The sequence below is a fragment of the Pogona vitticeps genome, chromosome 9 (genome assembly GCF_051106095.1).
Source record: "Pogona vitticeps strain Pit_001003342236 chromosome 9, PviZW2.1, whole genome shotgun sequence".
NCBI classification, from domain to species: Eukaryota; Metazoa; Chordata; class Lepidosauria; order Squamata; family Agamidae; genus Pogona; species Pogona vitticeps.
In genome coordinates this window covers 25,000,778-25,028,296 of record NC_135791.1, presented here as the reverse complement: position 1 = coordinate 25,028,296, position 27,519 = coordinate 25,000,778, and the positions used below count along the sequence as shown (strand labels likewise).

The 27,519-nt window shown below is 47.5% G+C and overlaps 2 protein-coding genes and 1 long non-coding RNA gene across 4 annotated transcripts in view; 1 reads left to right on the top strand and 2 right to left on the bottom strand.

Moving 5' to 3' along the window:
- Positions 1 to 8,429: 8,429 nt before the first annotated feature.
- Positions 8,430 to 13,952, bottom strand: EIF3K (eukaryotic translation initiation factor 3 subunit K). The gene is made up of 8 exons (XM_020787333.3): positions 13,794 to 13,952; positions 13,565 to 13,663; positions 12,824 to 12,944; positions 12,143 to 12,217; positions 11,731 to 11,797; positions 10,794 to 10,871; positions 9,479 to 9,604; positions 8,430 to 8,561 (listed from the first exon to the last, which is right to left on the bottom strand). The coding sequence occupies exons 1-8, from the start codon at positions 13,850 to 13,852 to the stop codon at positions 8,530 to 8,532; spliced, it is 657 nt and encodes a 218-aa protein (XP_020642992.1). The 5' UTR covers positions 13,853 to 13,952; the 3' UTR covers positions 8,430 to 8,529.
- A 764-nt stretch (positions 13,953 to 14,716) lies between these two features.
- Positions 14,717 to 27,519, bottom strand: part of LOC140702062 (uncharacterized) — an 18,506-nt gene continuing 5,703 nt past the window's right edge. The window contains exons 4-9 of one of the 2 annotated variants that reach the window (XR_013538384.1): positions 27,074 to 27,136; positions 22,022 to 22,091; positions 18,617 to 18,716; positions 17,933 to 18,086; positions 15,623 to 15,694; positions 14,717 to 14,977 (exon numbers count right to left, since the gene is read on the bottom strand). This is a non-coding gene — a long non-coding RNA (uncharacterized LOC140702062). Of the gene's footprint in view, positions 14,978 to 15,622; positions 15,695 to 17,932; positions 18,087 to 18,616; positions 18,717 to 21,965; positions 22,092 to 27,073; positions 27,137 to 27,519 lie in introns of both variants that reach the window. The other variant, XR_013538385.1, reaches the window with a different exon arrangement.
- MAP4K1 (mitogen-activated protein kinase kinase kinase kinase 1) overlaps positions 16,794 to 27,519 on the top strand; it is a 27,033-nt gene continuing 16,307 nt past the window's right edge. The window contains exons 1-10 of the mRNA XM_020787242.3: positions 16,794 to 17,005; positions 19,844 to 19,901; positions 22,046 to 22,136; positions 22,447 to 22,511; positions 24,245 to 24,300; positions 24,658 to 24,705; positions 25,278 to 25,320; positions 26,016 to 26,088; positions 26,535 to 26,666; positions 27,094 to 27,156. Of these exons, the coding sequence (XP_020642901.3) occupies positions 16,898 to 17,005; positions 19,844 to 19,901; positions 22,046 to 22,136; positions 22,447 to 22,511; positions 24,245 to 24,300; positions 24,658 to 24,705; positions 25,278 to 25,320; positions 26,016 to 26,088; positions 26,535 to 26,666; positions 27,094 to 27,156 (737 nt within the window). The 5' untranslated portion in view covers positions 16,794 to 16,897. The remainder of the gene's footprint in view (positions 17,006 to 19,843; positions 19,902 to 22,045; positions 22,137 to 22,446; positions 22,512 to 24,244; positions 24,301 to 24,657; positions 24,706 to 25,277; positions 25,321 to 26,015; positions 26,089 to 26,534; positions 26,667 to 27,093; positions 27,157 to 27,519) is intronic.

The following is a 27,519-nucleotide window of genomic DNA, read 5'->3' as shown; positions in this document are numbered from 1 at the left end:
AAATAAGATTAAATTAAAAACAAGCAGGTCATAGCATAGAGGTGAAAGCCCTTGTTTTGTACATGGTAGGCCCAAGCTTGACTCAGCCATTTAAAGCCAGAGTACTAGTAGTCCCTCACTGCAGAAACCAACCCTGTCCATTATCTCTTGCCATGTGGCCTTAGTTCAGTTCCTGCCATGTCAGCACCTGAGCAAATCCCATTTGTTGATTTATTTATTGGGGGGGGGGGGGGAACCACACACAGTAAGGCCTTCCTGCAAGTTAAATGTCCCAAGATCGCAACTCCAGGAAGATCATGTGCCAGGGAACCAAGAACGAAACCACCCTGGCTTATTTCTAACCGCAAGTTCCCTAAATTTGCAACCTCAGTTCTGCACCCAGAACGGAAGCGGTCGAGTCCTCCATCCACCAGCGTGATCGGTCATCACAATCCAAAATGCGATCCACCGCAGATGGTCCCCTCACCCCCCCTAGATCACTAAAATGTCTTGTGGGACAATTTCAACCTTTTTCCTTCTATGGAAATGGGAAGGAATGGGAGGCAGCCTAGCTGATGAAACTACAGGCTTTTACACAGACATTGAAGGCACAGGAAATCCTGCTAGAAACACAGTAACCTTGCACAGGCAACCAACTCGGAAAACTGAAGACGCCCAAGGCAGCTCACAATCAGAAAAGACAATGAATATGCCTTGGGCCCTTTTCAAGGAGAAAGGAGGGGTAAACATATTTTAAATAAATACTTAAATAAATAATCCACACAGGGTTGTCAACCTTGGTGAATGATCAGGGCCAATGACCTTTGCCAGCCACGTGAAATCATCCTTAGCTTAGTTCAGCATAGCTGCAGGAGAAAACAGAAGTATATGTCTTCCTCTCATCCCTTGCTTTTCCATATTTAGAGGGAAAGCCAAAGATATGGGTATTTTCCCTTGAGTCTATGCACATGTTCCATTCTAAATCTGGGCTGAAGGGGGGGGAAATGTTCTAAACTGCCACAGACACATCCAAGAGTCCGGGACGTGCCCCATGGGGCTTTCCAAAATAAGAAGCTGCTGTAGACAATCCTGCAAAATAAAATAAAAAAAATTACTGGGATCAAATGTAAGTTCACAAAAGTGTGTGAGATTTGGAGATCTCCAGAACAGTTCATGAATTTAGGAAGTAAAATTTGGGAGTAGATGAGGAGAGAGAGAGAGAGACTATGTGAAGTCCAAAATACTCCATGGTGTTTTAAGCCATTGGAATCTCCAACAAACTTTACATAAATATAATTAGAGTAATAATTCCAAGGTGTCTGGAAATAAGTGACTCTTGCAATGACAATTTTTAAAAGTAAGAAATGTCTCAATTTCTTAGTAGTAACTCAAAGGTTACTTTTTACTTACAAATCTACATACCAGCCTATGATACAAAGCAGACTTTTCTCGGATCCACCTTGTGATCGGCAGGAGATAAGGAGCACTTCAAATCCACACTCTTTCAACACAGATCAGGGAGGCCACACCCCACAACTGTCAAACTAATTAAATGTTACTAATTACTCTGCAAAAGGGAGTAAAATTATTGCTCGGTAAGGTAGTTACACCGTTGCAGGTGAGAAAAGGAATCCGTTTCCAGGAACTAGTTATTTATACCTAGTTCCTTCCACCCTCCAAGCCTGCCCGCCCCACCCAGTAAGCATATCTGCTCAAGTTGTCATGTCAGTGTCTTAGATCATCCTCTTGTTCTTGGTGGATTGCTGTGGAGATGTAATATTTTGAGCTGGTTAGTTTTCACAACATGCATTCCACAGTGACTACTGTGGGTGGTGTTTTCCTGCAGGTTAACACCCAATCTGACGGATTAATGACTGATCAATCCTCTACATACCGAACGCAGGTACTTAGTGCCTTTTCCAAAGAGAAGATGGCATGAAATGCCAGCCCAGTGACACAGCCTTGCCTGTAACCAACCTATACCCTGGCTTAACTTCCAGGTCAACTTATTTACCTCCATTCCCACACCCTGGTTACTGTCAAAAGCAAACACACACAACACGCCACACCTAGCATGTCAATCTCAACCAGACAACACAGGCTACAAGCATACCATTGAGGTTTCTGTGACCTACAGAGCAGGTATGTGAGTGAAAAGAGGAATGGCTCGAGGAAGCCCTGAGGCACCCCAATAGGAGCTGTGCTTCTAGCTGACACAAAAGTCAAGATAAATGTTAGGACTCAACCCTCCATCACTTTCTTTCCCAGTCAAGCTTGTTTTCTTGATGCCTTCCTTCTAAGGTGGCATTAACGGAGCAGGAAGTGTGGGTTTGCCTCGGTCCAGGGACTGGACTAGATGAGGCTTAAGATCCCTTCCGATTCTAGCCACGTGCACCTTTCTATACAGAAGTAATGATTCTCTCCAAAATGGTACGTGTCCACCCATATCCCAGCACTGTCTTCCGCTCTGCAGCATGGAAACTGAAAGAGCAAAGTCCATGGTAAATAAAATACACACGACTGCGTTTGCTTTCCCGCAGAGGGAGAGGGCATCACTCGGCAGTAAATTTTTCCTTCAAGCCACACTTGTGAGCAGATGGGCATCTGGCTGCTTTCCTCCCTCAAACCCAGCCAAGCTCAAAGGGGCCTTAGATCAGTGGTCTGCAGCTGTTGAACGACACCTCCCATCAGTTCAATGGTGAAGAATGCAGGAAGTTCCAAACCAGCAAACCTGGAAGGTCCTGCTTTGCATACCTGTGCTTTGGATGAACAGGGCATGTAGCTGAGGACAAAGCTCAGACATGAGTTGTCAAATCGTTTACCTGTAAGGACTTAACTTTTGTTTGTAATGGAGGCAGAACAAAGTCATGCTTCAAAAGAAACAAGCAGGAACCCTTCACTGGGGTAAGCTACTGCTGATCTGGCCACCCTAAGAGGAACAGATTTTTATTTAAAACATTTTTACCCCGCATTTCTCCTTAAAAGGAACCATTTCAGCCACACCTGCCGGAAAGGAAGAGATTCTACGGGTGCCTTGGCTGAGAAGACATCTCCAGAATCCTCCCCCGGGCTCTCAGGACAGATGTTGCTACAGAAAGGGTTAGCTGCAACAAGATGGTTTAGAACCACGGATGATCAGAGGCATTCTGGCACCCTTGTATAGAATCTCGCTTTTGTTCCCAGTGGAGCGGGGATGAAAAATGCAAAGCAGCCCCCCTACCTCAATGGGACGGCCCCGTTGTCCCGGTCAACATTTCAATGTGAACACACACATCTCTGGAATGTTCAGCATTTCTGGCGGACAGGAAAGGCAAGGCTATGACCCTGGCTGGACCACAATGTGGAAAATAGAAGTGATTGGGGGGTGGGGAGAAGAAGGGGCAGGAAAGCCAAAACATGGATGAAATTGCAAACAGCAAGGAGGAAGGCCGGGGGAGGGCGAGGATTTGCAGCCAAGTTTGGAATGGCCCAAGATGTTGTCCGTCTGGTGGGTTGCCAAATTCCCAGCCTGAATGGAGAATCTCTACATCTGGAGACCGGCTTTATATGGCCGTCTTCTGGAACGCAGTTCCCCACTCCCGGCTTCGCAACCCATGGAAATCTCAGACACAGCAGCACCGACACGCCAGACAATTTCAGGCTGCGCAAAGCGAACCAGGCTGCAGCTCGGAGGTGGCGGGGGGGGGGGGGGTCTGCGTCTGATCTACAGCCATCTGGCCGCCGGCAGCAGGAGGCCTTCCAAACCGGCTGCATTCACATGGACGCAAACAGAACAAACTTCAGGGCTCCTACGCAGCCACTTCTATGGGAGCAAGCATCTGTGCTTTGCACTCGTTCCAAAACTTTGCAATCTTTTAATTTTCCTTGCTTTTTCCTTCATGAATCGCTGCCTATAAAGGGAAATCACGGAGGGCAGTCTCCCTGTTCTTTGGCGCGGCCTTTTTCATTTACCAATATTTTCCAAATCTTCACTTGCTAAGTTTATCTATTTGTTCCATTTCTATTCTTGGCCCTCACCCAAGGAACACAGATATAGAATTTTCTTCTCCATCACCTTCGCAACTCTGCAAATTGGTGAGCTGGTACTTTGCGCAAGACCAGCAACCTGAGAGAGGATTCAAACTTCGGCCTCGTTCCAGGCCCAGCACTACTTCCATTGCAGTTTAATGAGGCAGTAGTCTGTGTGTAGGCGCTAGCAACAGGTCTTCTGAGAAAGGAAGTAACCCTTGTGCTCAGCGGCACAAGATCGTCGCTTCTCTGTGGACAGAGGTTCTGTGGTTTCAAGAACAACATCACAGCTAAACAGCATTGAGTCAAACAATTCATATAATCGCAACTTCTTGATCAACAAAATTTGACCAGGTTGGTTTTTAGCTCTGGTTTTTAACAGGGGTACAGCCTGTTTAAGTGAGAAGGAACAGCAGCGATGGGTACAATTTCCTCAGCTCTAACATCTGCTTACCAACACACATGGAATCGGATTTAAGACACTGCCAACATGTAGGAAGAAACAGAGTCTCTATGAGCAAAAGCTACCTTTCACTTACAGCTGGGCGAGCATAGCCAGAACTTGCAAGTTAGGGAATGGACCTCTGTGGTAGACATAAACGATACCGTGGAAGCTGAAGTACCAGTTCCGTACCAGTTCTCTAAGCCACGTATCCCTTTTTGCTGTAATACTTTTCTGCAGGTCACCTAGCATTAGTGCCACAGAAGCAGCTCATTTGCCTTAGGCCTGAGATCAGCCAATGCTGAATCAATAGCACAAGCTGAGAGCACCCCAGTGCCCCTTTCTCGTATTAGACTTTTTTTTTAAGTTAAAAATAAGAATACCTTCATTGTCAACATACACAGCCCCAGAGACTGGCTGGGAAGTAAAGAAATAAACGCACACGCCACTGTGAAGTGGGAACTGAAGCAACTATGTGATCATGTACAAGACATCAGTTCACACTGCAGAATGGAGAGGCACTCGTAAGCCTGGCTCGGGATGTTCCCACCAAGATTCGGCAAAGGGACCGCTAGGATCCTCTCTCCCGTTTGCTTAGGTAGCTTACGCGAACAGTGAGGTCTTTCTTCTCAATTCCTGGAGGGGTTCCTGAAAGTTTTGGGCTCTGTTCCCGGCAACCCGGCCAGCCAGAGAGAGCAGCTTTTATTCAGGCAAGTTCCCAGACAGATTACAAAATGTGTTGAACTGAAAAAAATGGAAGGGTGTTTTTGATTTACACATGGACTTCAGAGGGAGAAGAACAGATAGACGAGGAACTCCAAAATTATTAACTTTATCAAGGGTTTGGAGTGTTGTTGGATTTTCTTTTACATCTTCGGTCAAAGCCGTCTCCTGTTCAGCTACTTCCAAGTTTCTGATCATGGTCTGTTCTAGCTATGGAAGCCGCCGGCAGCCGACTCCTCTGGGAACTCTCTACCTTCAGAATAGCTACCTGTTTGATTGATGAATTAACGAAAGGAGAGGGTTGTGTACCTTCACAAGATTTAGTGTGGTTTGGGATGGTGAATGGGGCTTCTTAAATTGGGGGTGGTGGTGGTGGAAGGAATCAACTTAATATATCTCCAAATGGTCCTGGGTGGAGGGACACACTGTGTAATTATATCATCTATTTTGCTTTTGTGTTTAAGATGGGTTTTTTTCCAGGTTTGTATTCCTTGAATGGTTATTATTGTTATTATTATTTGCTTTGTATTCCTTTTATTTTTTTATTTAAATAATTTTTTGTTTAAAAAAAAGAACAGCTACTTGGAAGAGGATTATGACAGCTGGAAGAAGAACGGCAGCTAGGAACACGACGGCAACACAAGGCATACGAGAGGGCCAGAACAAGGCAACAGAGTTTTCCTTTCTGGAACCTCTGAGTCACGAAAGAAGGACAAGGGAGAGCAGAAGAGAAGTCATAGCCCGGGGCCAATGCATCAGGCCACAAGCCTCAAAGTCCACCAACAGAAGGCAGGTGCAAAGCAGTATCTCAGAAGGAGACGTCACTTCCTGACTGCACCCCTGTGAGTCATGCCTTAGGAGAATGTGCACATAAAAGTACAAGTCCCCACCCGCATCGTGAAAGATCAAGGGTTCAGCCCTGGGTGGAGTGGACGGAAAAGAAGAGAAGAATCCGGGTTGCTTTGAATGTTGAATAATTAGGAATCAAGAATCCTTGATGACCTGTTGGCAAATATCACAGCATGTCACCTATCCAGCCCGGTAAGAGGCGTTGAGCCTCGCTTCCCTCATCTGCTCTTCTCTCTCACAGGGTCTTGCAGCCTTCAACAGATCTGTCATCCTCTGAAAACAGACTTAGATGGAAAAGTTCCTATTTGCCCGCCGATTTCTCTCTCAAGCCCCCTTCTTCATCATTTGATGAAGCACTGCCCTCTCTCCCTCTCCCTTCCCTACAACTGTTAGGCAAATGCAAATCACACATCTTGGTGAGGAACCAGTAGCTCCCGCAATACACACATTGCTTGCCAAGGAGCACGTCTGTTCTCTGACTGCCCTTCTGCAGAGGCAGTAATTTGTTCCAGGCATAGAATCCTCCAGCTGTACCTAACACAGCGCAGCTTTTCTTCTGCACACATCCCTATTGCAAAGCTTCCAGTTTTTAAGATGAGCAACAATAGGTTGCAAAGGTGTGGGGAGAACACCTGGTCACATTTCCCACAGGAAACGGGGGGGGGGATTGACTAGTATTTCTGCTGGTCAGGGGGCGGGGCCTTCAACAAGCGCTCTCTGCCACCAAAAAAACTTGGCTGACTCAACACAACAGGGCCCTTTCTCTAGGCTGGGTCCTGAGCACCATCTAACGGTGCTAATGAGAACAACAAGACAGCGGACGATAAAAGTCTGTTTCAGAAGACCAGAGAGGCGCACTAGCAGAAGCACCAATTTGGCACTTGAATGATGGAACAACTCCCACCTTCATAGCTGCCACAGTCATACCATCAGAGGTGCAACCGAAGTCCAGGCTGATCCCCTGATGACGAAGCATCGAACGAAAAGCAAACCGATTTGTTTCTCATGAAGCCGAGGCACCAGATTAAACAAACAAATTGAACTTCTTAAGCAGAGGCGGACAAAGTGGGGCTCACTAACAACCCCCCCCATTCAAAATAAAAAGTTATTTGTTCAGAAACCTCCCTCATATAGGAGTGCAAGATCTGGCAGTGGGTTTCGTAGCCTTTGGGTAACCATGCTCTCAGGCAAGCTGTGCTTCTAAAGACAGACTCGCAGAGACACCTGTTTGGACTAAGAGCCCCAGATAAAGGCACAGAAGCTTATCAAGGAAGACGAGGCTACAGGGCTCAAATCTTGCTTGGGGAGCCATGCCAGTGAGGGATTTGAACATCGGCCTGAGCACGGCCAACACGGGAGATGGACGCAGACTCCTTGAACTGCATTTTTCGAAACTGCAGCTAAAATGGCTATCGTGTAGCTCTGCCACGCAGCAGTGTCCATAAAGCTCAATTCATGTTCTGGTGCTAAGCGCTGGGGGTTGCATGAGCGGCAGTTCAAATTAAAGGTCTACTACCACTGGCCTACTACCAGTGAGAAGAGAAGGCTCCCTGGAAAAGACCCTGATGTTGGGAAAATGTGAAGGCAGGAGGAGAAGGGGACGACAGAGGACGAGAGGGTTGGACAGGGTCATCGAAGCGACCAACATGACTTTGACCAAACTCTGGGAGGCCGTGGAAGTCACATGCGTGCTCTGGTCCATGAAGAGTCAGACTCAATGACTAAACAACAACCATCAGTAGCCACTCTGAGATGGAGTTTTTATCTCTTGTACCGAAGCTTAAACGCACACAGGAGAGAGAGAAAAAGAGAGTAAAAGAAGGCGGCCATTTTGTGGGTTCAGAGATGAACGGATCTGGCCCACTGTTGTCCTTTCTCAATGCAGCCCTTTGAGTGGCTGGCCCCATCTCTGCTGTCCTTCCACAAGCAGGCCAAGACCTTTCTCTTCAGGCAGGCTTCCCCTGAGCGACAGGCTGCCTGAGCGGGCTTTTTAAAAGGATGGTGGTGCCTTACTGCTTTGAATGTGCTTTTGGGGTGGCTTTTGTTTACTCTTTTTTAATGTGGCATTTGTTTGATCCTTTTCATCATCCATACACTTACTGATTTTTTGCTTTATATATTGTCTTTTAATGATGTAAGCTGCCTCAGGTGCTTCTCAAGGAAAACAGTGGGGTAAAAATATTTTTAAATGAATGAATGAATGAATGGATAAACTGTATCTCCGCCTCCACTGTGCCCTGCCCAACAAAACTACTCACCGCCCTGTTGAGTCACTAGACCCTTTTACCTTGGACTCAGGACCTTAGCGTCCTCCCTGTCTTTCCTGCATGGGCCGGCTCCCTTAGAAGTCCACTCACACTTCTCTGTGCTCTATCATGTAGCCCACCCACGGGCAGGACGAAGGCCACAGCCATGCAGCACTAGAAAGGCTGGTTAGCATCCTTTATTGGCCAGATTCTCTTAAAACAGGAAGAGTTAAAGGGAAATGCAACAGCCAACGAGGGGAAAAGTCACTGGAAGAAGCCACCTCACTGGGAAGAAGCCATGATACTGGACACACCTGGAAGAAAACAAAAAGAAATTCAGAATGTGACGCTACTTTCAACCGAGTCAGACCAGGGGTTCGTGTAAACCAGTAGTGGGGCATCCAGGACAAGCAGGCAGAGGAGGGTCTTCCTCAGCTCTGCTATCCTGACTAGAGATGGGCACCAACCTCGGTTCGGAGGTTCATGCCAGTTTGTACGCAGGGCACCATGGGTGCCGCCCATTCTCTTCCCTCCCCCCTCAACAGCCAGCACGCACTTCTCTCCTCCTCCTCTTCGGCTGTTCGGACGCTCTCCAGCAGGAGCCCTGGCCTCCCTGCCCTGCCTCTCGGGCCGATGGCTCACTTAAGACAAAGAGGCAGGACCGGTGCATGCTCTGACTGGTGAGTGGGTCACTGGCCGGGAAAACGGGGAAAGGGAACACGTGGGCACCTAGGATGCCGAGCATATGAACTGGCACAAACCTTTGAACTGAAGTTCGTGCCCATCTCTAATTCCAACCTTTTCCCGAAAGCAGGTGCACTACTGCTGGAGCACTGTTTCTGCAGCCAGGGCCCAAGGATCGTCATACTGCCTTGAATGTACCGCCTCATCCGTATAAGATAAGCCAGATTGGGTCTGGTTAACGTTTGGAAGGGAGATCAGAAGTACGTGAATACCAGGTCCCCCAGGGAGGATCAGGATAGAATCCTGTCCAAAACCTTGGAGAACCACTGTTGCCAGCCAGGGCTGACAATGTGGGGCTAGCCAGACCAGTGGCTGGTCCCAGACCAGGTAGTCTCCTGTGTTCCTGTAAGCAGGACTTTAACAGCTACTCTGACGAAGGCACAGACAGAGAACAGACAGCTTTGGCAGAAGTCCCCTCCCCCTTCTTTTCAGAAAGGAAATCCAAGTGGGAAGATGGGAAAGACATCCGGAGAGAGAAGACACTCACTGTCAAAATCGATCTTCTCCACAATGTTTTTGGGCTTGATGCTTTCCTCCTGGTTACAGATGAAAATCGTTCCCGGCTCGCTCTCGGTCCAGCCGTATTTGCTCATCCAAGACTTGAGCTGATTGTCTGCAATACAGAGCAATGTGGACGGGGGGGGGGTTCCATTAGAGATGGGCACAAACCCAACAATAAACTGGGGGGGGGGAACACACACACACAAAATGGGCTGGTTTGTGGTTCAGTCTGTTGGTCGGTTTGTGTAACCCATTTTGCCGAAACAAAACGTCAAACTTGTTTCTCCTCGGCCCGTGGTTCTGCTTCGGCAAAGCGGATGGCTTCCCCCCCCCCTCCTGCGGCTCCTGTCACCTCTCTGTGCCTGGGTGCTACCACCTACTCCGCTGCTCCCAGCCTCAAGAGACAGTGGCCCGGCTTCCCTTCCAGGGGCTGGGCCTGCTGTCTCTGCCTATAATCAGACTAGCTGGGGGTTGGGGTGCATTCAGGCTGGTGCACGATCTCTAATTTCCACCTCTCCCTTCAGGCATGTTCCCAGAGCGACTACTATATCCCAGATTTATTAATCGGTTAGCACAGCCCTACTAGAAAAGCCAGCAAAATTCAAGAACAGCAACATGGAACTGCAAGCGTCGAAAACCAAGTGAATGAAGCGATCTAGGGAAAAGATTCTAAACGGTCCCTGCCTGGTGTGAAAAGGATAAGAGCAGGTGTAGGGAAAGTCTATGTGGACACTGTTTCCACCATTGTGGTTCCACTACCAAGAGGAGTCTTTCCTCAGGGGCAAAGACTGAAAGGAATTTCCAAGCTATATTATTGTTAAAATCTTGCATGTACCATCTCTGGAAAAAACAACAACCATAAATATTTGTGATTCCCTGCTAACAATTTTTCTTTTCCATCAACACTCCACAAGCCAATGATCCCCTTTGTAAATAAAAATATTTCTCTATCAGCCGTGTAACAAAAGAAAAGCTCTCAGTTATCTAGGAGGACAGTTTTGTCATTTATCTATCAAAGGCATTTTTATCGCATTCTTTTGGCTCAAAAAGGCCCAGCAAATCAGTACCTGCCCTCAGGCTTAAAGTCCGAAGGACATGCCCAAGGAAAAAGGGGCAGTGTGAGGAAAACAACACAAGCTCCATGCTGTTACAAAGTTTTAACGGACGACGAGCCTGAATGGAAAAAGGTTCAGGGGAAGGGAAGAACCAAATGCAAGTAATCTCAAAATTGATTGTAAGCGTTCTTCTGCACCCCTTATGCTGAGAAAGGGAATTATACATCCATGTAAATAGCCACTCACCAGAGAGATCCCCCAACATCTTAGCCAGTAGCCAGTGGTCAATGTGTTGGTATGTGATCCCCACCACGTGACAGATGACTGCAACAAGACAAGAAGACAGGTTCAAAGCTATGGTTTGAAGGCCGTGAAGCCCAGCAGCTTCCAAGTTTGAGGACAGCAGTGCTTGGACCCAACCACAGTTTGCATCTGGCTCAAGATGGGAGAGAGGTTTGTGCTGGAAAAGGGCCACCAGCCACAGCGAGGATTCAGAAGAAGACTTCATGGGTCCTGTAACAGTTCTGTAACCTCTGAAAGCTCGCCTGAAACATTTCTGTAAAGTGCCTTGATACTTTTTGCTTTTGACATTAGTTTTTGGAAAGGAAACATAACAGACCTTCAGCACTGAACGAGACATAGAAAAGGAAGTGCTTTTCCTCACCCACAGAAAGCAGCCCAGTTTTTCAGAGTGGGGATACATGGCAAGGGCAACAGTGTTTAAGAAGGATGGTGTGTAAAAGGCTCACCACTTCTTCGGGACTGCATCACTGAAGCAGAAGAACAAAATAAGGACAGCTGGAAACACTTTTTTTTTTTTTTACTATTTGCTGCATGAATGCCCTCTCCTAGTTTGCGTCTGCAGCTCTGTTAGGTTGACCTTCAGCTAATGCCATGCATCTTATGATTGCAGCTCAAGTAAGTGGGTTCTGTCTGACACCTAAACACATCATTGCATCACACAGTAAGCAGATCTCACCTTTCAAGGGCTGGACATTTTGTCCCCTTTTTTCCTGCTGTTTTGGTACTGTCATTTTTTCCTTGTGTGTCTATCATTTGTTTAACAGGTATAATCTCTAAAGCCCTGCAGCTTTTTATTTAACTCAAAGAGGATACATATAAGTAATATTAGCATAAAAGGGTAGTAGTAGAATATTATATTAGAGCAGAATGAGGTACTTACATTTCCTTACAGAATCCTCAAAACCAGTAATTCCATCCAGAAGATCCATGTTCTTATCTAGTGCTTGCTGTTAAAAAGGACAAAAATGGAAGATGTTATAATATGCTGGCATATTTTGGGGACGCCGAGCAAGGAGATTTTGCTGTTAGCAAAACTGTAAACGTCTCCTGTACTTTCTAATTGGGGGGGCACAAAATGCAATTTTAAAACATCAACAATTAAACAGTCAAGATAGATAGTGACATCAGGACACTTATCAAGATGAACTCTCTCTCCCAAAGAGCCAGTTTTTTTAAAAAAAGCACTGCCTTATTGCCTCTTAAAAATAAATAATACACAGATTGTATTAAGCAAACAGCATATGGATCACATCAATGCAAAACACATAAATGCAAAGTGGCATGAGACTCACCCAGAAAGCTTGAAAATGGCAGGTCTCCAGCAGCTCACCCAGGTATAAGATCTGACAGATGGGTTCCTCCTCTTGCTGAAAGAAACAGCATTAAGGAAAGAAGCAAATGGCATCGATCCACCAGGCCTTCAGGACAAGAATGGGTTAATCCACTGAAGAAAGAAGTTCTCTCTGCCCACGGACGAGACATCTTTGAGATATCATAGCTATACAGATAACAGGCAAAGCAGTCCAGCATTTGCTGTTTTGGCACTAGACTATAAACCCTCAAATATGTTTTTTCCCCACACACCTTTCTCAGTTAGGGTAAGCCACATCAAAGCACTAGCATCACCTTCGTCTCTCTAAGCTTCATTGAAGACAGAAAATGTGTGACACAGACATAGAAAGAGCAGTATGGCAGGAAGTGCTTCTGGGGAAAGAGGAAAAGCACTATCCTCTCTGTGCACACATATTTGAAAGGGAGAGCAATAAGCCATTAACTGGTCTATCCCAAAATCTTTTACACAGCTCTGAAAACATGCTCAGAAATACTTTTAAATAAAAAACCCATACCCTAGACAAAACACAACGTTTTTCGTGAGTCCCACTATACGTTTAAAATTATAGAGAGCTGAACTTCTTGATATGTTGGCTACCAACCCTCTACGGACACTACTTTTCCATTATAATCAAGGATACACGAGCCTGGTCAATCATACACTTGCAGAGTGTGAAGTCTGTGTGGGGCAGGTTGGTCAGTGCTTTCAGAAGGATCTGGGCAGTCACCGTGGTTTGGAAGCAGGCCGGGTTAAACTGATACCTGGAGGAAAAAAGCAATCTCTTGGGACTCTGAGCCGTAAGACGGGGGGGGGGGCCTTCCAGCGGTATCCCACTCCAACCTATCTGGTTTCAATGTATTTGCAAAGGCTTTCACAGCCGGGATCTAATGGTTGTTGTGGGTTTTTCGGGCTCTTTGGCTGTGTTCTGAAGGTTGTTCTTCCTGACGTTTCGCCCGTCTCTGTGGCCGGCCTCTTCAGAGGACTGCAGTAGGAACTCTGTCCATGCTCTGAAGATGCCGGCCACAGAGACTGGCGAAACGTCAGGGAGAACAACCTTTAGAAAACGGCCAAAGAGCCCGGAAAACCCACAACAACTACCCGGTTTCGTCCTCCCAGTTTCACATGAGCTCTGCCGCACCAAGCGTTTCACGATTTCCCCCAAAGTCTCAAAACCACGTTTGTGCGGCGCTTCACTCACAGACCCCAATTTCGTAGGGAGGGACCAGCAAGTCTCCTCATCCAGCCCAGATTTAAACTTTGGCATTCCCACCTTCTGCTGCTGCAGCAAACTCGCCTAGGACAGCAGGGCTGGGCTTCCCAAACTCCTGCCATTTTATCAGACCCCCTCGAAGGGGAAGGGCGCCTGGACTCCTGTACTCACAGTTTGAGGACGGCGAGGTTGGCCTCCAGGTCGTAGGCGTTCTCCTTGGCCTGGATCTCCACGTAGTGCTCGAGCGTGGCCAGGTTCTCCGGGTTGTACCTGGAAAAGAGGGAGGGAAGGAGGGAGGGCGGTGAGAAAAGGGCACCCGAGGCTGCCTTGAGAGAAATTACAGTCGAAGAAACAAAGACATTCATCAAATTTAGTTCCTAATTAATCCGAGCCGGGGCACCTGTCGATCCCTTTCAGCAGCTTCCCCACGTTGGCCCGCATTTGCTCGAAGAGCGCCATGGCACGCTGGGTGCGAGCGAGCCGGGCAGCAGCAGCACCGGAAGCGGAAGGAGGCTGGGGACGCGAGACCCTTCCGCCCAGGGTGAGCCGCGCACTTCCGGTTCCGGCGAGGCCTCGCAAGACCAGGCCGTAGAGAGCTAAAGCGCCGGAGGAAAAGGAGAGGGACGCATGCGCAAGAGGGACGCATGCGCCCGACTCCAAGGACCCGGACCGCCCACCCGAGAGGCCGCGCCCAGGGGGAGGGGCTGGGTTTTAGTTTGTGCCCCGCCCCTCAGTTGGGGGAGAAGGAGCGCGCGTGCGCGGGCGAGGTGGCGGGAGGAGGGTTCGGGACACGTGGAGCTCCCAAGAGGGCCCGATCCACCGGGAGGGGAAAAGGCCGCAGCAGAAGGAGGAGGGAAAGCCACACGGGGAATCCCAGGCGATGGGAGCCTCCCCCCCCCTCAAAAAAAGGCGTCCCGGGCAAAATCCAAAGAGTTTGCCTGGGAAAATAAAAAAATCAAAATAAAAAAGTCATATTTTTTAAAAAAATAAAAAAAGAGTCCAAAAAAGAAAGTCATGTGTTGGGAGTTTTGCTCCAGGGAAGCCCTTGCCGAAGGAGGCCAGGAACGAGAGGCGGTCGTTTAGGTTCTGCTCCCTTGGAAAGGCTGAAGGAGAGAGCTTTGGACCGCGCGTGCGTGCATGCGTGTGTGTGCGTGTGTGTGTCCCAGATCCAGTCAAGCCTGAACTCTCTCTCTCTGGAGCCCCAAAGGGATGAACCTGAGGCTTGGCTCCCGAGAAGGAGGATGCTGTGCAAAAAAAAAAAAAAAGACCATCATGCTGAGAAAGGGGGGAGGCAGCAGGAAAAGAGGAGAAAGACCCAACACGAGATGGACAGACTCCCCAAAGGAAGCCACGGTTGAGGACGAGGACGTCTTGTTAGGTGGCTCGTTCGTCGGGGGCAACTGGCAGCCGCACCTCGCAACCACTTGGGCCGGCTGGGTAGCCTTGGTGACCATCCTGGACAGATGTTCTGTGTAGACTCCTCTGGGCCTGCCTTGGCTTGGGGAGATCAAGGAGGGTGGCCCCCCTCCTGTAGAGGAGCCAGCCCTTGGTTTTGGGACAGAGTGAGGAACGGGCGCCGGACCCCTGCAAAAAAATATTTTTTTAAGCCTCCCACATCTCCTTATATTTACCTGGCAGGGGAAAAAAAAACACCTGTCAACTTTAATTTTCAGACACTGTCAAAAGTGGTGTGATTCATCCTCAAAATACGTCACAGGGCTCTTCTGCGCTGTTTTAATATCCCCGAATACTCCTTTATCTAAACAGGAAGTGGACCTCCAGCCACTTCTGCTTTCATTATTTGTGATTCTAAAGCACTTTCTGCAGAAAACTGTCTCCCCGCTTCTACTAGCCAAAGTGACCCGCACCAGGAACCAGCAACAGGGCCTTCTGGGTCGTGGCTCCTTCCCTTTCGAATGGGCTCCCGGTGGAGCAAGCTCTGCCCTCTCTCCTCACAACCTTCAAGAGGATGCTGCTTGCCTTTGTAAGCATCCTCTCTCTACAAGAGAGGATTGATGATCTCTCAATGGCCTGTCTGCCGTTGTTTGGGTTCTGTTAGTCTGTTTCATTGGTTATGGATTGATTATATGTAGTGTTTGGGTTTTTTAAATTATATTTTGATTTGTTTCATGTTTGTCTCGCTCTGGAGGTAAACTGACCGGAATAGTGTTTATAGCTAATCAGTGCAGTATACGAGTTTAATGAATAAATAAATAAACACTTCTTTACCTGCAGAATATTTGAAGAGCATTTGAAGTTCAGTTCCAGGCGTTGGCAGTCAGAAGGCAGACGCTGCAAGTACTGTAATAAGAAATATCCTTTGCTTTCGGCCCCATACCGCTTGGGTTGTAGATTTGATGTGTTACACACATTTACACTGTTCCGTGAATGCAGTGTCCTCATCTTAGTGGGAACCATAAGCACAAGGAAACCACATTCTTAGCTTACACACCTATTAATTCAACAGTTGTTATGTGCTGTCAAGTCATTTCCACATTGCAACCCTATGAATGAGCCCCTCCTGAGCTCTTGGGAACTCAACCCTATGGCTTCTTTCAAGGAGTCAAACCATCTCATATTGGGTCTTCCTCTTTTCCTGCTGCCTTCCCTCTTTCCCAGCCTTATGATGGTCTTTTCCAGAGAATCCTGCCTTCTCGTGATATAAAAGTAGGACAGCCCCAGTTTTGTTATTTTTGCCTCCAGAGATAGTTCAGGCTTGACTTGATCTAGGACCCACGGTCCATCCTTCTGGGCGTCTAGGGAATCCACAAAGCTCTCCTCCAGCACCGCATTTCAAATGAATAATTTTTTTCCTGTCCGCTTTCTTAACTGTCCAACGTCTGCACCCCTATATGGGGATCAGAAACAGCTGTTTAAAAATGCCATTTCAAGACTCCGGTTAAGGTCTCACATGGTGATCTGGTTGCAGAAATAATCTAACTTGAACATCAGACAGCTTTCTATAACTCCTCTTCTTCAGAGCACAACTTTTTAGCATTGGGTCTCCCGGAGGAAAGACTGGGGTGTCATGGTTGGGAAAGGACACGGGGATCCCCCAAACGCCAGGGAGTGACGTCCAGTTACTCTCTCTGTCTGCCTGGCCTACATCACAGGGCCGTTGTGAGAATAAGAGGAAGGGCGAAAGCCCCTCACCCCACCTTGAGTACCTTTGTTGGAAAGGTGGCATATAAATCCCACGGATAATAAAGAAAGGCATGCAAACGAATTGGCGTTCTCTCCCAAAGGAAACTGCCGGTCCCCTTCGAGAGGGGAGCCAGAGCCCACCCTGTACAACTCTTGATTTCTTCATTGCAGGATTTGCCTGTTTAAAGGCCACGGAGGATTTCAAACCAATCATGCTTCAAATCAGGAAGCGGAGTGCGCTGAGAAATGTATCAGTGCTGTGACCACAGCGCTTGCTGCTGGCGCCGACGCATGCAGAGGCACCGAGTCGGCAGCCTCCGCCTTGCGAGGCAGGGGGTGGGGTGGGGGACACACTGAAGAATGGATGCCCGAGAAAGAACCGTCCTCGACATTTCCACCAGAAACCCTCAGGAAGACTTTGAACTTTTGCAGAGAGTTGGTGGAGGCACCTATGGGGAGGTCTATAAGGTAACCACATCGTTCCTCTCTCGGAAAATGTGCGTCAGGGAGCACTGTGTCCCGTGAGCTGGGACTGTGAGTCAAAGGGCATGGCCGAGCTGAAAATGAGGTGGGGACAAAAGGAATCAGGTTGTTGTCCTCTACTAAGGCGCCCTGTGGAACTCATGGCCACATTATATTGGGAAAGTGGGCAAATGGGGTTATTTGTCGCATTTTTATTATCCCTTTCCTCCAAATATCTCAAGAGCAGTGTGGGTTCCCTCATTGGAGGTCAGTCTAGTCTAGTCTAAGACACGGTGAGGGATGCAGAACACCATGCCTGACCAATTGAAATGAATGTTCATTTGGTAGCCAGGGAACTTTATGTATCCGTGGGGATTATCAGTTGGTTGGACACAGTCCATGGCATTACATGAACCTCATTTTTAAAACAGTGTTTTTTTCTTTTATTCCTTTTGAACAGCTGTTCAATAGGCCACGGTGCTGGGAAAAAGCTGTGCCTGCTGTATTTTTTCCTAATTTAGCTATTAAAAGCACACAGAGATTTACTGGGGTGGAGGGGAGTAGCGATTTTGCTATCTTTGAGTGACATAAACAAGATCCCAAGTTAGTCTTCAAAGGCTAACATCTGGATTTAAGGGAGAGCTTTTGTGGATTACAATCCCGTTCCTTATTCACAATCTGTTGAAAGTTTACAATACAGTGTGCTTTACTCTTTGTATCTGAAGAACTGGATTCAAACCCGTCAATGCTTATTATACTGAAATAAACCTGCTAGCCTTTAAGGCCCCCTAATTTTTTTCTTTTTATTTCTGTCAACGTCTCCTGAAAAATAGATTAACGTGTCTGGCTGCCTCGCTGAAAACTCTTTCGGTCATTTTCTCTACGGCTCCAGGGAAGCAAAGACCTGGTGGATAGCTAAGAACCTTGCATTACCTTACAGACCAAGGCGTTAGGGTTGACTGGGGCTCTTGTGGGGAGGGGGAGCAGTCCAGTTCTTTATGCATGCCTCGATTGAGGGACGAAATGCAAAGAATGATAGTTGTCAAAGGGGTCCCAAAGGGTCATTTTGCAGGCCCTCTTTGGTAGGCTGCAAAAAGAATGTAAAGCCACATTTTTTTCCCGATTACCACCATCATCACATTGTGACAATCTGCTGTTCTCACATGTGCCGCTGCTTTTTGTAGCTGAAACCGCACTACCCACACCCGAGAAACTTTGGGGAACTCTAAGAAAGAAAGAGAGAAAGAAAGAAAGAAAACCTGATAGAGGGGAGAGATGCTTTTAAACAACCTGGGAAGGACCAGCCATTGCTCGGCGAGCAGAGACGGCTGGTTGTGTTGAAGAGGGAAGGATCCGATTTGTCCTGCATGTTGAATTAAGAACAAATTTAAAAACAATTTGTTATTATTTTTTAAAGCAAGCAAAGTGCAAGTGTCTCGAATGACCTTTCCTTAATAGCGAGATTGTTGTCAAATGATCAGTTTGGCCACAAAGAGCTGCTTAGCTTTATCCTGTGAGTAGGGTAACAAGTCAGAGATACAGAATCTTAAAATTAAGGGACCCATATAAGGCCGAAAAAGCATCCTCCCACACAAGGACACAATGCTTTTCACTTACCCTTTTGGAGGAAAAAATTATGGGCAGATCTAAGCTATGGTGCTCCTCTCTTACTGGCTGGCTGTCTTTCTTTCTTTTCAAAATTAATGATCTCCTTGAACTGGGAAGAATTAAAACGAGAAGGAAGAAATGCCTGAGGTTAGAAGTGCACAAGGTTGTGTTTCAGACTGTAAAACTGCACTGTTTTGTACAGAGAAACATTTGTTTTCCTAGCAAGGGCTAGGTAGTCTGAATGGCGACACAATCCCACCCTCCATGGAAGAAAAACCGTAGAAGACCACATCTGGAAGTCCGAATTTCTGGACAGCCAAATTTCTGTCTTGCATTCCACTTCCTGTTTCTCTCTGTTCCTGCTTAAATAAGAAACAGGCCAAATTAGATAAAGGGATAGAGACCCAATATCTGCTCTTTTTACATTTGTTCATTTTTTGTCAAAAAACAACAACACAGCTGTTCTATGACAAAGGGGAGGGGGAATTTGACCCCTTTCTTTTTAAAGTTTGTGTGTGTGCGTGTGTGCATGTACCCAACACCATACAAATATCACTCTGAAGTTGCTCTTTGTATTGTTAGAAAAAAACTCCTGTTTTGCTTCTCTGACTCTAAACTTTACTCTATGCTTTTCACTGTTCCCTGATTTTCAAAACAAAACAGGCAGTTGAAAACGTCCAAGGGCACAGTAAAGGGTTTTTCTGCCTCCTGTAATTTGCAGATCAGTTTCCTTTTGTTTTGTGATTGGTCTTCAGGACCTCAGCGTGGGATGTGTTCTGAATCTGATTTCTCTAACCCGAAAGGCCGGCTGAATCGTGTGTCTCCAACACTGACATGCTTTGGGCTCCAATCACAAACTAAAGAGGAACTGCAATTGCATTCGTAACATTCGTAAAGCTATATTTATATCCATATAGGCAGAGAAACAAAGCAGAACAGCAAAAAAAAAAAAAAAAAATCTAAGCAGAAAAACGGCGGGGGGGGGGAACAAGCAAAGAAGGAAACTCGCAACACCAATCATGTTAAAACCAGTTTATGTGGTATACTGGGTGGTATGGATGAAAAACAGGCCTTTTCCTGGCAGTTTAAGAAACAGATATGATTGACTAGAAGATGGTACATTTGAAAGGGTGATGGGCTGAGGTGCTTTCCCTGATAATTTGAGAACTGTAATGCAGCTGACCTTCTCGTATTATTTATTATTTAAAGTGTTTAAAAAATTCTGTATTGTCTCAGGCAAGAAACAAGGAGACGGGGAAGCTGGCAGCTATCAAAATTGTAAAAATGGAAGCAGGTGAGTGGGAAAACACCACATGCTCTCTTTTCGTGGACTGTTATCTCCTGAAAGGAACAGCTACATGAAATTTCCTTTGCGATGATGATTGCCAAAATCCACCCAGCGGTTTGTTTTTCAAAGAAAATGGGACCAGTTCCATGATTTTCCCGATCACACAACGTCTGAATGGCAAATTTGTCATCTGCTCATCTCAAATGGAGTTTACTCATTTGCAAAACGGAAAGCACTCTGCATATGCTCAAAAGCAAACTTTCTTAATCCTCTGGGGACAGTGTGAAGAAATAAGCTGGAACCTTGATAAACTCTGTCTCAAATTAAGCGCTCCGTATCATCCTAAGCCTGGAGAGCATTTTCTTCAGAAAGCTGACACATTAGTAATTCTGGGTTATTGTGAGGGGCAGAGACCTTTTTTTTTGTTTGTTTGGTTTTTTTTGCAAAATATGCAACTTTCATTTGAAAAGGAATGAAAAACAGACCCACTCTTACGGCTCAATTATATACGTATTATTGAGCTCTAAGGGGACATAGTCAAGGGCCGCCACATCCAGTTTCTCACAGAGAAACCACCAGAGATACGTCACAAAATATTCCGTGGTTGGTGTGGCTGAATATGTCCGTCGCAACAAAACAAAAATGAAGTCAAGAGAATTCTGCCTTATGTCAACCCTTTCCAGGGTTTTCTAGGTAAAGAAGACTCAGAAGTGGTTTCCCTTCCCTTCCACTAGGGGCGCCCTGGGACTGCGTGCAGCCGGCCCAAGGCCACCCGGGCTGGCCCTTTTTGGGCAATCGAAGGCCCAACCTCTCTTGTGATACCCCAACAACTAATAAATCTTATTTAGTGTATGCTTTCATTGATTGCTGCAGCCTAGCCTCAAAGCTGGTGACCCTCCATGGAAGCTGGTTATGCTAAAGATTTTTTTTTCCATATTTTTGGCTGAGGGTTGTTATCAATTAAAAAGAAGAATAAAAAAAGCCACATGAACCTTGCACACAATCTGGAAACAAGGGCAGACAAACCGTTATTAGACCGCGAAACTCCTAAAGAAGAGAAGCGAGCTTCTTTTTGGCTGCAACCCATGTGTCACTTGAAGTGATATATATTTGATTTTTTTTTAATAGTTACAGGCCACCACATATTCTTTGCTTTCTCTCCAGCGTGGAAATTGTGTAGCAGCGTCTCTCTGTCTCTCTCCTTTTCAGCTTTAGAGCTGTTGTTTTAGAAGCCTCTAAAACCACCCTTTGCCTGTCCTCACGGACTGTGTTTTATCAAGATGTCTTTGGCTTCGGATTTTCACAAATCGTCCCGGAAGAAACACAGGAAGACAAGCAACCATCTTACACGAGCATCCAAACAATCTATAAAAAGGGCTGGAGATTCCAGGAAGGGAAAAATTTAAACGACAGATGGAGGAAGCAAGCAGTGTCTTGGAATAATAAATGTCAAACTTGTGTCTGTCTTTAATCCCCCCCCCCTCGTGGTGTAATTTCGATTTGTCAGTTTCCTCTTTAAGTGAACTGCCCTTCCTTTTGCAAGAACGCTCAAAATGCATTCGGCCCATTGCTGCCCTCATTTACATTTTTGAATACGTTCGTTTCTTCCACCAGAAAACCCACAGCCATATGGGGTCGTTAGTCTGGAAAAGGGCACCAGTTTCGCATTGAGGACCGGCTGGTGGATTTCTCTTTCTCCTAAGGACTTTAGAGCTATAGCTTTGCCATTGGAAATATTCCAATAATAATGTGAATAAAAGTCCAGGAAGAAACAGGGGCAGAAAACAATCTGAGTCCACATATGTGGTACAGCAAAGGGCCGTTAATGTCAACATCTAGATGTGACATTCATTTCACAAGTGCAATTATCTCTCTCCCCCCCCCCCCCCGGTCCCTGAAATGCGTAGAGGCTGGCAAAGCAGCCATAGGGCTGCATGATGTGGATTTCTCTGGCTGGCCCCAACCCAGTCTCTGAAAAATCACCCCTCCACCACCATGATTTTGTGGCTCCCTGAAAGCTACTGAAGAGGAAATGCACATTGATTGGAATTGTGCAATTAAAAGTCCTACCTGGTTTGTCTCCCCCCCTCCCAAAAATCTTTGAATTGAAGGGTCTTTTCAATGACCCTCTTTCTCTCCATCCTCTGCAGACGATGACTGCGCCATCATTCAGCAAGAGATCCTGATGGTGAAGACCTGCAAACATCACAACATCATCGCCTATTACAGCAGCTACATACGGTGAGAGAGAAAGATGCCTGCCTCCCACCCACCCCACCCTCCACCTGGCCCTTTTTGCTCCTGGGTGAGCAGGTGTGTGTCCTTTCACCACCCTAAGCAGGTTTCCCCCACAGAGGTGTGTCCAGCAACACCTACCTGGTCATATCACAAGAGAGCCTCATGGGCTATGGCAATGGGTTGGTCAGTTGAAAGAGCTGCTCCTCCAGGTGGCGATGGTGGGGTCGCCATCTGCCCCCCACCCTGTTGCAACCCTGCCCCACAGACCTGGCTATCCCGCCCTACAACTCGATCTACTCTATTGGCTCACTAGGTTCAACAAGCTGTGGATCTGCATGGAGTACTGCGCCGGGGGCTCTCTTCAAGATATTTACCAAGGTGAAGATGGTCTCCCTAATCCCCTCCCTGCCTCACCTGGCGAAAGGTGGAATCAGACACTCATTCCTTCCTACCTTAGGGTCTGTCACGCCTTAAGGACGGAAACATGACCTACCTTGTTTTGACTCCAGTCCTCAGGAGGCCATATACCACCCAATGAGTGAATTCACATTATTCGGGGTGTAGTTGTTAGGTCCCACCGTCACCCCCAACTTAGGGTGACCCCATGAATGAGACCTCTCCAAAAGGTCCTGTCCTCAACTAACCTGCTCAACTCTTGCAAACTCAACCCTATGGCTTCCTTTAAAGGAGTCAATCCATCTTCCTCTTTTCCTGCTGCCTTCCACTTTTCCCAGCCTTAGGGTCTTCTCCAGGGAATCCCGCCTTCTCATGATGTTCCCAAAGCAGGACCGTCTCAGTTTCAACATTTTTGAGTCCAGAGATCGTTCAGGCTTAAATTTGATCTAGGACCCTCTTGTTTCTCCCTCTGGCTGTCCAGGGTAGAAAGTGGGTGGTGTAAAAACAAGCAAAACCACCCACCCACTTCATTCCCATAATAACATAATCAAAATGGCGCCATGACCCCTTTGATGGCAATCATCTTCAGAAAACCAAATGTTCAAAGAGTTAACATTCTTTGAGGGTATGAGATCCTTAAAGGTTGCCTTATATACTTCTGTCTTGAGCGATTTCTTGAATATTGGGAGGGACGGCGCCCGGTGCACGTCCACAGGCTGTTTGTTCCACCCAGTGGGGGTGACTGCCATTGTATGACAGACACCCCTTGTCGGATGGTGGGGGAAGTCGGGATGAGGAGGTGAGCTGAAACACTGAGCATGAGGTCCTGAAATGCAGAAGTGAAACTGTGTGGTTTGATTGCTTTCTTTTCCCTTTCAGTCAACACCTGCCTCAGAGGAAAGGCTCTGTCCCCCCCAACGAACAACACTGTGCTTAGTTTGGGTTGGACAGGGGGGGCCCTTGTGACTCAGATCATGTCTCCCTCCTTTCTGCTTATCCTGTTTTTGCCCCAGTGGATTCTGCTCCCATGGAGCATGACAGAGGGCTAAGCGCACGGCAACACGTTCCTGTGTGGAATAGCCAAGGGGGTTGAGTAGCTTTAGCCCTGGGGAAGACAAGATGGAGACTTGAGAAGATGGGTTGGATGACCGCTGTGGTTCCCAACCATGGGTCACCCCGGTGTTCTTGGGGTGCAACTCCAACTTTGATGGTGAAGATTTCTGGGAACTGCAGATCAAGAACACTTGAGTTCTCCAAGTTTGGGAACCATGGGTCTACTCTTGAGGGCCCTTAGGATGATCTGAGTGATCCTACTTAGAGGGAGGATCCTTGCCCCTTATCGGCTCCCCTTTGAGGCCACTGACATCGCCCCATGGGTGTTGAGAAACAACAGTAAACACAAGCGAGGGAGGATTAAACGGGGAACCTTCCACATGGAAAGCATCTCACTTACCACTCAGGCTTTGGAGGTCCCTCAGAACATCAGCTTTAAATTTCTTGGAAGGACAGGTGACCTCTTTGCGGTCCAGAGCAATGGTTCTCCAACTGGGTTCCCCCTGATGTTCTTGGACTGCAACCCCCAGAAATCCTGGCCAGCAGAGCTGGTGGTGAAAAGGCTTCTGGGAATTGCAGTCCAAGAACATCTGGGCACCCCTGTTGGAGAACCGCTGGTCCAGAGGATGGTGCTCAACCGATCTTTCCCTTTGCCTTCACAGCCACTGGGCCCTTATCAGAGCTACAGATTGCTTTCATATGTCGAGAAACGTTACAAGTGAGTACGGGATGAACGAAACTCTGGGACACTCGCTGAAAGACTGGGGATGACTGGTTGACCCGTCTCCAGTCAGGATCAAATCCTTTTAAACACTAGCATTCCCCCAGTTATGCAAGTCTTTTGAGGAACTGCGCTTCCAAGTAGCCCCATCCGCATACACCAGAGAGCACGTTTCGGTGTTCTGTAATTGGAACAAAAAAAGCCGCTGTTCTCCAGGTGTGTTCCACATGTTGGCTGAGGATGATGAAAATCATAGTCCAACACACCTGAAGGATACTGAGTCTGAGTCAAGATGTCCTTGGCTCTTGTGCCTGTTGGATTTCTGGGGCAGACCTTTGTTCTTTGTCTCCTTAGGGTCTTTCTTATCTTCATCACCAAGGGAAGATCCACAGAGATATTAAGGTAATCGCAAGGTCCTTGTCAGGCTGGGAACTGCACTGTCTCTCGGTTTTAGGGCCTCTCCCTTAAATATGAGCTTTTTAGAGGTGGAATATTCACATCATGAAAACATGTACGGATGGATAAAGAATCGGAGGGGAAGCGCGAGGGGGGCGGTTAGAGAAAGCCAGAGAAGTGGTCGATGGAGGACGTCGGTTTAGAGAGGGAGGCGACACCTGGGTCGGGAAAATTTGAAGAGGACGTGGCTTGAGGAGCGTTTAAAGCCGAGGAGGGAAAGAAAAACATTGGCCAAACAAATATATTACCAGCTTGCTTCTAGACGTCTCTGAACACGTGCAGAGTGCCTTTCCCTAAGCCAAATAAAGCTTTTTCTATACCACGGATGGCAGCTTTCCCAGCATCGGACTTGAACCCGAGGCCCTTGGGTTAGAAATCAAGTCTTGCCTCCCCTCGGCTTAAGAGTGGGACAGAAGAGAGGGGTGTGTGTGTGTGTGTGTGTGTGTGTGTGTGGGTGTGTGTGTGTGGGTGTGGGTGTGTAGCCTCTCACTTCCTTTGTGTGTCCTTTTGCCTTTCAGGGAGCCAACATTCTTCTCAATGACCACGGGGAAGTCAAGCTAGGTATGTTTCATGGCGTAGTCACACCGGGCATCATCCTCAGAGGGTCCCCTTGCAGACTCTGGGGGTCAGGGGGGGGGTGTCGGCTGCTGTTTCGTCAAGAAAAGGTCCGGTGGGATTTCATTCCACCGCTGTCCATTTTCACAACTTCTTCGCCTGCCTGCTGTGCCTCGGTCTTGAAAGCCAGCCTGTCACTTCCGTGTCCTTGTGAGAGGTTTGGGTGGAAACAGGCAGTGGGCAGCCCGGCTTCTTGACTTCATCCTCCGAACGACAATTAAACTCAATTGCTAGAGCAATTACTGCAGAAGCCCAGGGATCCAGATTCATATTGGGCCTGCTGCTTTCTAAATTTCCACATGGAAAGCAAACTGAAGCGTGCGGCTTATATACTGCCCCATAACCCTTAAAGCCCTCTCTCGGTGCTCTGCAATTCCACTATGAAGGCTCTACATTGCCCCGTGAGCCGAGTACTTCATTTACTAATCACAGAAAAATGGAAGGCTAAATCAACCTTCAGCCTGTCCAGATTAAACTCGGATTGAGAGCAGATTCTCAACTGCAGTACTGCAGTTTAACCCATTAAGTCAGGAGACTCCCGACCATCGCAGTGTGGACCTTGAAATTCAAACACTTCCAGTATTCGCTGGAAGCAGCTGTCCTAGCTTTTCTCTTTCTCTCCATTTCTTCTTGCATGCCAGCGGATTTTGGGATCTCTGCCCAGCTCAGCGCTACGTTTGCCCGGAGAATGTCTTTCATCGGCACCCCTTATTGGTAAAACGAACCGGCCATTTGGGCACCTGCGAGCCACGTTCGCAAATGCAGGGGGTGGTAGATAGGAGGAGGACTGGGTATATCGAGGTGGGGCATCGGCCTCTGCCTTTGTTGCTATGGGTGGTCGGACCAGCCTTTTCTAACCACGGTTAGTGATACGGTTTGCTGGTGTGACCGTAATAAAGAATGATGATGATGATGAAAGAGAGCTGTGGATCCATCATAACGCTAACATGGTTAGTTCCAGGAAAGAGAGGGAGGGGGAATGCATTCACGTGGCAAGGTGGGTTGTGATCGGAACATGGAAAAAGATGCTCCCCATGTTTTGCTTGCAACCCAGAGTCTGTGGGAGACCATCGTGGGACAGAACGGAGGAAGGCGGAGGGTGGCGGGCGGGCTGTGGAATGCCGAAGTTCCCCATCTTATACACACTGCTTCTGTTCCAGGATGGCCCCCGAGGTCGCGGCGGTGGAGGTCAAGGGGGGATACAATGAACTTTGCGACGTGTGGTCCGTGGGGATCACGGCGATTGAGCTGGCCGAGCTTCAGCCCCCCATGTTCGATGTGCACCCTTTGCGGTGAGTTTGTTCTGGAGGAAGGTGGTTCCCTCCCTCCTCTTCCTCCCCATCATCCTCATGTGGCCTGCTACTCCCTCTTTGCACCCATTCTGCTGACAAAGAATCGAAGTGTGCTTTTTTTTTTTTTTGCATGTGGAGGGGGACAATTCAGAACACCTTTGGTTTCGTTAAAAGAAAGTCAAGTTTCTAGACCTTATGATGATAAGTCTGTTTGCTTAAAACAGAATTTTCCAGGACTGCTGAGAGCCTCAAGATCTATTGATCTCCTCTTGAAGGGCGTTGCAGTTGGAATTTAATTTGTGCCGCATTGCACCTTTTGTGTTTTTTTGGGTGCCGAACCCGAAATGCTTGGCCTGCAGCTAGGCGGGGGAAGAGACTGGTCATCAGGGGATGTGGTGGGGACTTACCTGCTGGTTCCTTCTCGTAGGGTCTTGGTTCTAATGAGCAAGAGCGGTTACCAGCCCCCGAAGCTGAAGGAGAAAACCCAGTGGTGAGTCAGGTCACCTTATCTCATATGCACATTTCCTGAATGGCGAGGAAGGAAGCTCTCCTGGGTCTCCTCCAAATGCAGAAGTCAACGGAAGCTAGTGATGGATGTGTGCACACAGGTTAACACTGTATAAGAGACTGCTAAGTGCACCGCCCCATGCTTGACTGTGCATTATTTCAGGCAGGGAATCGTGTAAGGGCTGAAAACATGTGTGACTGTCACAACAGGACCTTTTTCACATCTCCTGCCTTTGCAAATTAGCTTGTTCTGCTTTCTGATTGGTGGTTGGGGGACATAAGTACAAGTTTCAATTGCAAGGAAGATTCCAGAGTTCCTTCAGTCCAACTGAACCACATCTCTAGA